The sequence below is a fragment of the Delphinapterus leucas genome, chromosome 2 (assembly GCF_059928025.1).
Source record: "Delphinapterus leucas isolate spDelLeu-1000000601 "Yukka" chromosome 2, BTC_Dleu_Yukka2, whole genome shotgun sequence".
NCBI classification, from domain to species: Eukaryota; Metazoa; Chordata; class Mammalia; order Artiodactyla; family Monodontidae; genus Delphinapterus; species Delphinapterus leucas.
The window spans coordinates 88,192,534-88,206,837 of NC_143130.1; the positions used below are offsets into that span (position 1 = coordinate 88,192,534).

Here is a 14,304-nt window from a genome sequence, read left to right on the forward strand (position 1 = left end):
TTTTCATTGGAATTTGTCTGGAGTCCTGCATTATGGAACTAAATGTTTTAGTATATGTTTCTAAAATACAGGAACTATAGTATCTTCACATCTAAAAAACTTAAGTTACTTAATATCAGATAATATAGTCATTCTCAAAAAAAAATTTTTATAATTTGCTTAAATCAGGACCCAGATAAGATTCATGTTTTGCAGTTGCTTGATTTGTCTTTAAATTTTCTTTTAATATATAGGTTTCTCCTCCCACCTTTTTTCTTCCAGTTTATTTTTTGAAGAACCAGCTCATTCATTCTAAAAAGTTTCCCACATAAAAGGTTTTGCTGATTATTTCCTTAGTTGTCATTTTATGTTTATGTTTCCTGTATATGCCATAAACTAGTTGTTAGGTTTAGCGGCTTGGTCAAATTCAAGATTGATTTTTTGAGAAGAATGCTTCATTGGTGGTGGTGTGTACTTCCACTAGGAGACACAGGTCTTGTCTTTTTGGTGGTCATTGTTTAGATGTATTAATTAGGTCAGTGGTTCTCAAAGTGGACCATAGACCCTGAGAGTCCCCAGGACACTTTCACGGGGCGTACAAGGTCAAAACTCCTCATAACTCTTAAGTTATTATTTACCTTTTTCAATGTGTTGAAAGTTTTATTGATGTAGCAAAATTATTGATGGGTAAAGCTGCTGGTACCTTAGCATGAATCAAGACAGTAGCACCAAACTGTACTATTGTTCATTAGTCTTCACTTTCATGCCACAGTTTTTCTTAAAAAGTTCATTTCAATTTTTAATTAATCTTGACCTTGAAAACATGTCTTTAATAGTCTGTGGAACAAAATGAAAAATATACATAAAGCACTTTTGCTACATAATGAAGTGTGATGATTGTTTCAAAGGAAAGGCAATTATGCAATTGTGTGAGTTACAAACTGAACTAGTCACTTTTTTCATTGAACATGTCTACTTGGAAGAATGACTGGCAGACAAACCAAGGTTCTTCTGACTTGAGTGTTTGGCAGAAAACTAACAGTACTTGTTACTGCTAAAATTTGAACTTTCAAGAGAAAGTTGGAATTTTAGAAAACTTTCCTCTTAACACTGTAGCATGACAGCTTCCCAATACTTTTCCAATATAATCAGTGCTGATTTAACAACAGTTGTTTTTGATAGTTTATATGAAATGTGTCAACATTTGGATGATCTGCAAAACAACCAATGTTCTCCAGATGCTCTGTGCATGGATTACAAAATGGTCCATGAGTGAAGAAGTGAGTGAAACTCTGGCAGGGTAGAAGAAGTTTACAGGGGTTTCAGATTCTACACTGCAGCTGACCTTTAAAAAACCTCCATTTGTCAAATTTTGGTATTGTCTCAAATAAGAATGTCCACAACTATCTGAAAAGCCTGCTAAAATACTCCTTCCCAAACAAAGCTAGACAAATCAAGACAGTGTGTTATGCCTTATAGATTAATAAAATAGAATTAAGAGTCCAGAAATTTGTGGTTAATTTTGGCACCCTACAGGGGTGCCAAAACAGCTCAATGGGGAAAGAATGGACTTTTCATTAAATTGTTTTGTGACAACTATATACCCACTTGCAAGAGAATGAAGTTGAATCAGTACCTCACACCATATGCAAAAGTCAACTCAGAATGGATTGAAGGGACTTCCCTGGTGGTCCAGTGGTAAAGAATCTGCCTTCCAATGCAGTGGATGTGGGTTTGATCCCTGGTCAGGGAGCTAAGATCCCATATGCTGTGGGGCAACTAAGCCTGCGTGCCACGACTATTGAGGTGCTCAGCACCTCGAGAGAGCCTGCTTGCCGCAAACTACAGAGCCCACGTTCTCTGGAGCCCATGCACCACAGCTAGAGAGAAAACCCATGCGCCGCAACTAGAGAGGAGCCCAAGCAGACAGCGCACTGTAACGGAAAGATCCCGCATGCCTCAACAAAGATCCTGTGGGCCTCAACTAAGACCCAATGCAGCCAAAAAAAAAAAAAAAAAAAAGAAAACCTAAATGTCAGAGCCTAAATCATGAAACTCTTAGAAGAAAACGTAGGTGTAAATTTTTGTGACATTGGATTAGGTGATAGTTTCTTAGATACAGCGCCAACAGCAAAGACAACAAAAGAGAAAATAGACAAATTGAACTTTGTCAAAATTTTTAAGTTTTGTGCTTCAAAGTACACCATCAGCAGTGAAAAGACAACTCAGCATGGGAGAAAAATTTTGCAAGTAATATATCTGATAAAGGACTTGTGTAAAGAACTTACATCAATAAAAAGACAGCTCATGACAAAGCAGTTTTAATCTTTGGTGTATGTTTATACTCAAGAGAAATGAAAATGTCTACACAAAACCTTGTACACAGATGTTGATAGCAGCGTTATTGATAACAGCCAAAAAGTGGAAACAACACAAATGTCCCTTGGATGAATGGATTAATAAAATACGATATATCCAAAAGTTGAATATTATTCGGCTATAAAAGGAAGTACTGATATATCCTACAACATCCCATGGGCCTTTCAATTCTGTAGTAACTGTGTATACACCACAGTGCAAAATGAAGCTGGATAGACTCGGATTCTTATTCTTGCTCTGCCACTTATTCCATGACTGACCAACTTATTGAGCAAGCCTATTTGACAATATTTGTCTCATATTGTTGTGAAGGTGCAGTGAGTTAAGTACTCAGCAAATAAAAGTACTCAAATAATAGGTCTCTTCATGCTACCTTTTTTTCTCTTGGAAGTTCTAATGGAGAGAGGAGGGTATGATGAATAGAGAACATTCTGAGAGTGATTTTTCTCTTTATAAAGGAACTTATCTTGTAGCTTCTTTTGTTAGTGTAGTTAAAATATCAGCACATGCTTAAGAGACGTGTATATGTGTATAATGTGCTCAAAGTGTATGTCTTTTCCATCATCATCTCAACAATTGAAGGCACTTTTATGTTATCCTTTAAGACTTTAAGTGAGATTAGGAAAAAAAAAAAAAAAAAAGATGTAAAAAGTTGCCCTAAGCACAAAGGTAAAACTAAAACATCAAGAGAATTCACGTCAAGTAACCATACAAGTGCAAGTGTACGGAAGTCAAAATAATGGAAAATTTGTGGGAAGAGTTGGAAGCACAGAGAATAAATCTAAGTGGTCAATAGACTGTGAGTTATCTGAAGGTAGAGACTTGTATTTTATTCACTGCTAAACACCCAGCGCAGAGACTGGTACAAAGTAGAGTCACAATAAATATCTTCTAGATTAATAAATGAGATATAATTATTTAATAGGCATTCCAGATTAAAAGACCTAGAAGAGAGGAAATAAGTGAAAAGACCTACTTAATGCCACATTTTGGTCACTCTGCAAATGAGCAAAAAAGTAAGTATACAGGGCTTCCCTGATGGCACAGTGGTTGAGAATCCACCTGCCAATGAAGGGGACATGGGTTCGATCCCTGATCTGGGAAGATCCCACATGCCACGGAGCAACTAAGCCTGTGTGCCACAACTACCAAGCTTGTGCTCTAGAACCCGTGAGCCACAACTACTGAGCCCGTGTACTGCAACTACTGAATCCCACGTGCCTAGAGCCCATGCTCTGCAGCAAGAGAAGCCACCGCAATGAGAAGCCTACGCACCACAGCAAAGAGCAGCCCCAGCTCGCCACAACTAGAGAAAGCCTGTGTGCAGCAATGAAGACCCAACACGGCCAAAAATAAATAAATTTTTTTTAAAAAGGTAAGTATACAAAGGAGAGAAAAATCAGATTGGCATAAGAATTTTCACCTGTCCTATAGTATCTAGGAGACAAGAAAGCAATATTGTTAAGTGAAAAGGGGGAGCTTGAACCCAGCTATTTAATGGCTTTCTCAGAAAGTTCACAATTTTCTTGGAAAATATTAAGGATAAACTCAAGCAAAAAGAAAAAATCTAATTCTTGCTTCAGCAGCACATATACTAGAATTGGAATGATACAGAGATTAGCATGGCCCCTGGACAAGGATTACACACAAATTTGTGAAGTGTTCCATATTTTTCCCCTCAGACCCTGGCCATGCCCTCAACCATGGCAGAGATTGCCATTGCTCCTAGCAGAAGCCCAGCTCCCTCAGGGCTCCTGCTCCAGCCCCTTGGGCCCTGGACTCACCCCCCTGATGGCAGCAACCACCACTGAACCAGGAGAAGCTCTAGCTTGCAACTGACTCTAGCCCCTCCAACCCCAGCCCTACTTCCCACCAAGGAGGCAGCTGCCAATACACCCCAGGAGAAGACATGGCCCCTGTTCACTTCATGTCCTGCTCTCCCACTAAAGCCACTGGCCACACACAGACTGCATAGGGATGTTCCCATACACCATGAAGACTGGGATAGGTAACTTTCACCTAATTTCATAGAGACAGAGAAAATCAAACAAAATGAGAAGACAGGAATATGTTTCAAACAAAAGAGCAAAATAAAACCTCAAGGGGGGGAAGAACCCTAATAAAATGAAGATAAGTAGTTTACTTGATAAAGACTATAAAGAAATGGTCATAAAGATGCTCATTGAACTTGGGAGAAAAATTGAGGAACTCAGAGCTTCAACAAAGACAGAACATATAAGAAAGAACCAATCAGAGCTGAAGAATACAATAACTGAAATGAAAACTATACACTGGAATGAATTAATAGCAAATTAGGTGATAGAGAAAAACGTACAAGTGACCTGGAAGTTAGAATAATGGAAATCACCCAATCAGAACAGCCAAAAAAAATATATATATATATATTTTTAATGATAGTTAAAGCTACTTCTAGGACAACATAAAGTGTACTAAGGTTCACATTATAGGGATCCCATAAGGAGGAGTGAGAGAGAGAAAGGGGCAGAAAATGTATTTGATGAAATTATAGCTAAAAACTTCCCTAACCCAAAGAGAGAAACAGATACCCAGGTCCAGTAAGCACAGAAAGTCCCAAGCAAGATGAACCCAAAGAGAGACCAAGACATACCATAATTAAAACAGCAGAAATTATAGAGAATTATAAAGGCAGCAAGAGAAAACAAAGAGGTACATCCAGGGCATCCCCCATAAGGCTATCTGCTGATTTTTCAGCAGAAACTTTGCAGGCCAGAAGGGAGTGGCATGATATATTTAAAGTGGTGAAAGGAAATAACCTATAACCTCAGATACTCTACCCAGCAAGGTTATCATTCAGAATTGAAGGAGAGATAGTATGCCTGACAACAAAAACAAAGAGTTCATCACCACTAAACTGGCCTTAAAAGAAATGTTAAAGGGTCTTCTTTAAGTGAAAAGGAAAAAACTATAACAAGAAATAAAATATATGAAATGGAAAATCTCAGTGGCAAATGCAAATAACAGTAAAGGCAGTGGATCAACCACTGAAATAAGCTAACATGAAGATTAAAAGACAAAATTGTAAAATCAGTTGTAACTACAATAAACAGTAAAGGGATAGACATAAAGATGTAAAATATGACATCAAAAACATAAAACATGGTGGAGGAGTGAAAAATGGAGATCTTTTAAAATGAACTGAAATGACTATCAGTTTAAAATAAGTAGATATAGGTCGATATATATGAACTTCATGGTAACCACAAATAAAAAACCAAAAATATATATGCAAAAATTAGAGAGGAACCCAAACATAACACTAAATAAAATCATTAAACAACAAAGAAGTGACTAAGAGAAGAGAACAGAAAAGAACTACAAAAACAACCAGAAAACAGGTAACAAAATGGCAATATGTACCTACCTATCAATAATCACTTTAAATGTAAGTGGACTAAATGCTCCAAAAGACATAGGGTGGCTGATTGGATTTAAAAAAACCAAACAAGACCCATCTGTATGCTACCCACAAGAAGCTCACTTCAGAGCTGAAAACAGACTGAAAATGAAGGGATGGAAGATGTTCCATGCAAATGGAAACGAATAAAGCTGGGGTAGCAGTACTCATCAGATAAGGTGGACTTTAAAACGAAGTCTATAATAAAAGACAAAGAAGGGCATTATATAATGATAAAGTGGTCAATCCAAAAGAGGCTATAAATTCGTAAATGTGCGCCTATCTGCACTTAATATAGGAGCATCTAAATACATAAAGCAAATATTAACTGACATAAAGAGAGAAATTGACAGTAATACAATAATAGTAGAGGACTTTACCACCTGACTTACATCAGTGGATAGATCATCCAGACAAAAAGTCAATAAGGAAACATTGGCCTTAAATGACATGTTAGAACAGGTGAACTTAACAGATATGTACAAGATATTCCACCCCAAAAAAGCAGAATACACATTCTTTTCAAGTACACATGGAGCTTTCTCCAGAGTAGATCACATGCTAGGCCATAAAACAATTATCAATAAATTTAAGAAGACTGAAATTATATTAAGCTTCTTTTTGACCACAACAGGATAAAACTAGAAATCAGTTACAAGAAGAAGAATGGAAAAACAAACATATGGAGACCTAACAACTTACTACTAAGAAAAACCCCAATGGGTCAATGAAGAAATTGAAGAGGAAAACAGAAAATATCTTGAGACAAATGAAAATAAAAACACAAATTTTGAAAATCTATGGGAAGCAGCAAAAGCAGTTCTAAGAGGGAAGTTTATAGCAATACAGGCCTAACTCAAGAAATAAGCAAAATCGATAAACCTTTAGTCAGACTCATTAAGAAAAATGAGAGAGGGCCCAAATAAATAAAATTAGAAATGAAAGAGAAGTTACAATCAATATCACAGATAAGATATACAATCATAAGAGAATACTTCAAATAGTTGTACAACAACAGACATTTGCAGGACAGACCCAAGTTTTTCAGGTTCTTCCCATGACAGTGTGAGTGGCCTCTGTGGGCATTACTGGCCTCTGTCGGAACACTTGCAATCTACCCACATGTGTTAGAATTCTTTTCCCACACGTCTTTGCAGCCTGTTCCCGCTGAAAGTCCGCTAAGACTTGCCTACAATTGCTGACAGCCTCATCCCACCCCAACACTTGTACACTCACTCTCAGGCTAAAAAGCCACATTGCTTAATTTCTGGTGCAGTTTTAGTGAACTTAGAGCCATCTGAGAAAAGAGACCAAAAAAAGAAAAGTAAACCATCAAAATCAGAAGCAGAAAATAACAGGGAGAGCCTGATTCCTTTCTTCCTCTCTTCCTTCGTTCTTTCACACTTTAGTCTAAAAGCCATAGTTGAGACCAATCTAGTTAGGTCTCATATTGTTGCAGGGCAGCAGTGACTTGATGTGGGGTGTCAGAGAAGCAGGGTAAGGATGGTGTCTGTGTGTAGTGTAATAGGGTGGGAATCAGGGGTGGCAGCAACAGGAGATAATTTACATGCATAGGGGTTGATCAAATAAGGAAACATATTGAGAGTAATGGGGGGCTGTGACACTGTAATAGTGTGAGTATACCTAGCTCCCAGATCTTCTAAATACTGTTCTCCTCTAACAGGAACCAGGGCTCTTTGAGAAATGGCTGACTTCAGGACTGGGACAGGGACAAGACAAGGTAAGTCTGGAAGACCTTGCTGTACCACAAAGTAAGGAAGTGCCCAAAGAATGATGGGGACATGTCAAATGGGTACAGAAAACATCTTGAAGGGCCTCCTGCTGGCTAATCTTGAGACGATTTATACATCAGAAATAAATGATAATAATAACAGATTCTAATCCAGTGAATAAAACAAATTCATGAGTCCACCATGATTAATTTTTTTAAAAAAAACAAATGAGGAAAAGATAAAACTTCTCTTTATAGTAGAGGATCAGCTAATGAATGTAATTGGAATAACAGCATTAGGAAATCACCACTTGGCAACCACCATAGTGATAATTAACCCAGCTAAGCAACATTGATTAATGTGTGAAAGTTTGATGAAGAATGGACCATTTACACTGTCTCTAAGTCCTTCCCACAAAATACTGATTACAAAAACGAAAAGTAACTACATTGGAGAAACCTGGAAGGCCCCACTTTATCTGAGTGATTGGAGTTAATATTGCCAGTGCTGGGACAGATCAAAATTGTGTTGCACCTAATATGATGCAGTAAGAACACAGCATCACTTCTGTGATATTTGTATTACAAATGCATGAAGTGAATCTGATCATGAGGAAACATCAGACAAACCCAAATTAAGGGGTATTCTTCAAAATAACTGGCCAGTAATCTTCAAAAGGGTCAAGCTCTTGAAAGTCAAGGAGATATATAAGAACTTTCAGGTTGAAGGATCCCAGAGAGATGTGATAACAAAATGCAATATGTGATCCCAGCTAAGCCATGCCCGGACTCCGACCTACAGAAACTGAGATAATATTGTAAATGGGTGTTGTTTTAAACCACTAATTTTTTGGTAATTTGTTACACAGCATAGAACGCTAATCCATGGGTGATCTTACTCATGCACATAGATACAAAAATCTTGAACAAAAGATTAGCAAATAGAATCCAGCAATTCATGAAAATGATGCTATATCACAAGTAAGATAGGTTTCTCCGAGAGATAGAATATGGGTTTAATGTGTGACCATCATCAGTAGTTAACCACGATAACAGAATAAAGAAGATAGAATCTCATGATTACCTCAAAAGATACAGAAAAACCTGATCACATTCACAATCTATTCATGATCACAACTCTCCAAAAAAAAAACCCAACTATGCCTTTAGTAAGCATCACACTTACTGGTGAATTATACAAAACTTTTCCTCAGTTCAGGAATGAGCTATGGATACCTACTATCCCACTTGTATTCAGTGTTTTACTAGAGGTGCTAGCTAGTTCAAAAGATAAAAAATAAAAGGCATAAGAAATTGGAAAGGAAATAATCCAAAGAACCTAAATAAAAATTAGACTTAAGTAAGTTTATAAAGGTTCCTGGATACAAGATCAACATATGAATATGAATTGTATTTTTACCTCCCAGCATCAAATTAAAATGAAATTTTAGCAAGACTATATTGATTAGGAGAAACTGAAGGCCTTGGGAGAACTTCACTGACAAAAGGAGCAGGATGATAGGACTCACGTCCTCCAGAATCACCACTGTGGTGACTTCAAGAAACTCCTCTGTAAATAGGCTGCAAAGATCAAATAGCTGCAAGAGTTAGCCCCTCTAGTTGCCAGGATCCCTTATCCTGGTGTCAAAAAGTGATTATTCTTAATGTCTTTGTGTAGCCTGAGTATAAATATATAAATTTAAATGTATATGTATAAGCATTTGGACACACTATAGGCAAACTCTTAAGCACCTTGCTTTTTGACTTACCAGTACTGTACCTTGGAGATAAATCCAAATTACAAATATGTCTACTACATTCTCATTTTTTAAACTTTTTAGTTTGAGATTATTTCAAACTTACAGAAGAATTTCAGGAAGAGGATAAAGAACTCCAATATACCCTCACTCAGATTCACCAATTGCAGACATTTGGGCTGCATCTGCTTCATATTTGCTTTATCACTCCCTCTTCCCTCCTTTCCTCTTGTTGTGTGTGTGTCTGTTTTCCTGATCCATTTGAAAGCAGGTTACATAAGTCATGTCCCTTTATCCCTAAATCCTTCAGTGTGTATTTCTTAAAAACAAGGACATTATCTTTAATAAACAGAATACAGTTTTATAAAATTCAGATATAAAACTATTCTTATATAATCCATATTCAGATTTCATCAGTTGTCCCAATAATGTCCTTTTATACTATTTTTTTTCCTGACAAAGGATCCCACCCAGGATTGAGTGTTTGTCTTATTTCTCTAGTTTCTTTTTAATCTGAAATAGTTCTCAGCCTTCTTTCTTTCCTGACACTGACAATTTTGAAGAGTTTTTTCCTTTTGTTACCTCATTCATTTTACTAGATGGAGAGCTGAGAAAAGATGAATTGAATTGGCCCTAATGGCTCTTTCTTTACCTACTCTCTACAGATTCTAAGTTAGCTCAGAGGAAGAACATGTTGGTATTAGCTCCGGAACTCCAGAGGCTCCCCCTTTCTAACAAGGCCACTTCCTCGACCAGGTTGCTATCACTGCTGTTGGTCACATGTATTCTCTGACCCCTTTTCATCTAGACAGAGCATTGGGTAGCGGTTCTTTGCAGGGGTTGGGGTGTCCCTCTCTACTGAAGTGCTTTCTTTTTTTTTTAACATCTTTATTGGAGTATAATTGCTTTACAATGGTGTGTTAGTTTCTGCTGTATAACAAAGTGAATCAGCTATATGTATACATATATTTCCATATCTCTTCCCTCTTGCGCCTCCCTCCCACCCTCCGTATCCCACCTCTCTAGGTGGTCACAAAGCACTGAGCTGATCTCCGTGTGCTATGTGGCTGAAGTGCTTTCTTCCTTTCTTTTTTTTTTTGAAGTGCTTTCTTAAGCACAGTTCTCTGTGAAGAAAATGAGAGCTCAGGAGCTCATGTGTGCTTTGCTATTTCTCAACTTATAACTTCTTCTTTGATGAATAATTTTATTTGCCCAGTGTGGCATTAGGGGTGTGTGTGTGTGTGTGTGTGTGTGTGTGTGTATACCTCTTTTGCACTATAATTGATGACAGTGAAGGGAAATACTCCAGTCTATCCCAATGCTATGCATTTTGGGAAGCAGCAAAAGCCATCTGCCTCTTTCCCCGGTGTGAGACACAGTCCCTCAAAGTCCCTGGAGTGGTGTGGTCACTGGGAAGCTGGATGAGTGCCCTAAGGGGGCAGAGTTGCCATAGTATCCACTGATGTGGAGGTAAATCTTCTGTGTATGTGTTTGTGTGTGTGTGTGTCTGTAATATATATATACAAGAGAAACTTGGAAAGATGAAGAGAGGTTATATGTTCAGTTAATTCTCTGAAATCTAATCTTTTAAGTTTTAAAGCAACCAAGTAACAGTATCTCAGGCAGCATTCTAGAATTTTGAAGTGTAATGTAAAGGATTATGATGTATGGGAAATCCAAGTTGGAAGGTACCTGAAGTACAGATGAAATCAGTTTGCAGCTACTGAAAGTAGGAAGGAACATGTAAGTTGTTTATTACAAACAAGAAGAACCAAAGTAACAGGCTTGGAGAAATGAAGTTAAAAGGATTAGATGTAGCTCCTGAATAGAAGTGAAAGACGCAACATCGTTTCACTAAAATGGATTCACAACAGCCTTTCACTGCAGATGACTTCGGTATCTACTATGTCCTGTGAGCCTCTATCTACTACAGTTTTCTAGATAAGTTTAGCTGGGCTGGGGTGGGGTGGGGGGAAGCCATGCTTAAAGGGGTCATGAGGTACATGCCAAATTTTGAATGGATTCCTCAGGGTTGACCCATTGGAGGTCTCCCAAAGGGAAGGGATGGGAAGATGTTATTTAATATCTAGCCAATAGTTATTCCTAAAGAGTGACAGCCCAGGGCCTCCTGTGACATTGGTAAATAAAAGGGGAAATGTCCCTCCGTGTAAAAGCGAGCACTTTTCAAACTGGCAGAATTGTAAGTAGAGATACTGACATGAGGTAGCTGTCTCCTGGAGTCCCAATTTTAGATACTATGTGGAAAGAAAACCTAAAAGGATGAAGATATTGGGCTGCCTGGTACAGTAGCCAAATTACAAAAGGAAGCTCTGTGTGGAAAGAAGAGGACCCTCTCCTCTGTGCAGGTCTGGTTGATCCACATGGACACACGAATTCCATAGCTACTGTTAAGGACATCCTGGATCAGTCATTTCTTTAAAGAAATTTTTTTAGGTTACCATTAACTATGTAATCTGTGCCTCGTTCCTTGCATTGTTTAATCCTCACAATCCAATAATCCTATAAGGCAGGTAACACTATTCCTATTTTATAGATGAGAAACAGATATGAGTCCCAGATCATGTAGCTGGTAAGTGACCATCAAAATTTAAACTAAATGCTCTTTCTCTCCCCCCTCTATGTATGTGTGTGTGTTTATATATGTATGTATTATATATACATATATAACATACATATGTATGTGCTCTTAATATATGTATATATTCTCTTAATATGTGTATATATTATGCTCTCAAATATATATATGGCATATATATGTATATACACACACATATATACTCCTAATATTTGATATATAAATACAAATAACTCTTGACAGACAGATGATGGGTAGGTAGATAGATAGATAGATAGATATCCCTTCTCTCTGTGTGCCACTGCACATGCCTTAGTATATTACCATGGGCAAATGACGAAACCATTTATTTACACATGATATCTCACCTGTAAAACAGGATTTAAAGATAACTGTACCTACCCCATAGAATTGTTGAAAGAATTAAATGGGAAAGTTCATGTTAAGTACTTAACATAGTGTCAGGTCAATACAAGATAGCTATTGTTATTAACTACTATCTATTATTATTACTGGTAATAATAATTAAATTACTTGCCCAGCAAAAAAGGAAATACTTTGATATTTAGAGAGGAAGTCTGCATTTTAGCAAAGCAATTCTAGGTCTCTGAAAGGCCAAATTTTTCTGTCCTCTTGCTTTGGTTTAAGGAAGAAACTTTATCTCTGCTTATTTAGCCGCAGGCACTGTTCGAAGAGCCCCAAACAAAGTAATGCAATTTTAGACTCCAAGTCCGAATACTTCTGTCTTTGATAGGGAATGTATTTAGTGGAAGTCTTATGAAGGACTCTTCTTTGTGTCATTAGGTTGAGATGGCCTTATTTCGTTTGTACGTATTTTGTTTCCTCAAAATGCTGTCCTTTCTTTCCATGTGGCACCAACACAGCACAGAGTGCACAGATCACTATGACCCCTTTCCAGTTAATGAGGCTGATGAGAACCAGCCCCATTTCCAGGGCGTGACTGGTCTGCAGAACCTGGGCAACACATGCTACATGAATGCCATCTTACAGTGTCTCTGCAGCATCTCACCGCTGGTGGAATACTTTCTCTCTGGAAAGTACATTACCGCTCTTCAAAAGTAAGACAATTTGCCATCCCTGCAGCCGGGCCCTCACCCCTGCTCTCCAAGGTGAGGTTAGGGAAGGGACCCTCTAGAGTCCCTATGAAGGGCTAAACCAGTTAGGAGAGGCTGCAGTGCCCCAGATCCCATTTTTAGGGTGAGTAAAATGGGAAGGTCAACCAAGAAATGAATGAAGCTTTGTTTGGGGTCTGATGCCACATGCTTAGCCGGAATCATTTCCCTTCCTTCTTCCAAGGGATTGCAGTGAGGTTGCCACTGCTTTTGCCTACGTGATGACAGACATGTGGCTTGGAGACTCTGACTGTGTCTCACCAGAAATATTTTGGTCAGCTTTTGGCAAACTCTACCCAGCATTTATGAAAAAAACGCAGCAAGATGCTCAGGAATTCTTGATTTATGTCCTGAATGAACTTCATGAAACTCTGAAAAAGGTAAGTAGAATTAATGGCCTTGAAATAGACCTTTAGCTCTATCAGCAACTTTCAGTTTTCATTCTTTTATTTGTTCAGTCAGTATTGCCTACTCTGTGCTGAGCACAGGTGCTGGGGTCACTATGGGGAACATTCAAGTTAGTATTTGAATGGGCCTGTATTTCCCAAACTTAGCTGTTTATCGGAATCACCTGGGGAGATTTTATGGCACAGCTTCTTAGGCCCTCTGGTGTTATTGAATTAGAATGTCTGCATTGTCTTCTGGGAAAACTCACTTGGGATTTCCAGTAATCAGCAGGTGTGGGGACCACTGGTCTAGTTCCCTTGGCAGTAACATCTGCATTGACTATTTTTTAGAGTGAAAATTACATTTTTTTATGAAAATATATTCCTCATGAGGTATAATATATAAAATTTACAATTTAAAACAAGTGTTCTTGGTAGCTACAAACCCGAGGAAATATTAAGCTTGGTGTAAGGTGAAAGGACAGATCTGTAAACTGCAGTTTCATCTTTATACTAAATGTGCCTAACCTGAGTTCTTCACTGGATTAGGACATACATTTAATAAAACATGAAATTGCCAGTTACTAAGGAGGTTGCCTTTATTTATAAGACTCACTACCTTCAGCCTTGATCTGAGACCCACACTCTCCAAATATATGCCCTAGACTTCATGCAGTGTCTTTGTGCTGCTGTTAGCTTACCTCATAGCCAGGAGACACTTATCATGAACGACCACAAACTATTACTGTTAATCCCTCTCATCTGCAATCCTCAGCTCCATTTTTAATTTTTACTGAAATATTCACAGCAGCACTTTTTTTAGCCAGAGGGGAGGGTGATGGTCAGTAAAAATCACTGAGGTCCTCATCTGCAGCCGGTCTGAAATAAATAGCGTTCTGGTTCTCA

The 14,304-nt window shown here is 38.0% G+C and overlaps 1 protein-coding gene and 1 pseudogene across 1 annotated transcript in view; both read left to right on the plus strand.

Annotated features, from left to right (window-relative positions):
• Positions 1–3,932: 3,932 nt before the first annotated feature.
• LOC115803485 (U6 spliceosomal RNA) lies at positions 3,933–4,032 on the plus strand (annotated as a pseudogene).
• A 6,372-nt stretch (positions 4,033–10,404) lies between these two features.
• The window catches only part of USP50 (ubiquitin specific peptidase 50), a 32,508-nt gene continuing 28,608 nt past the window's right edge, over positions 10,405–14,304 (plus strand). Inside the window, exons 1-3 of the mRNA XM_022587126.3 lie at positions 10,405–11,195; positions 12,764–12,958; positions 13,197–13,392. Coding sequence (XP_022442834.2) covers positions 11,143–11,195; positions 12,764–12,958; positions 13,197–13,392 — 444 coding nt within the window. The 5' untranslated portion in view covers positions 10,405–11,142. The remainder of the gene's footprint in view (positions 11,196–12,763; positions 12,959–13,196; positions 13,393–14,304) is intronic.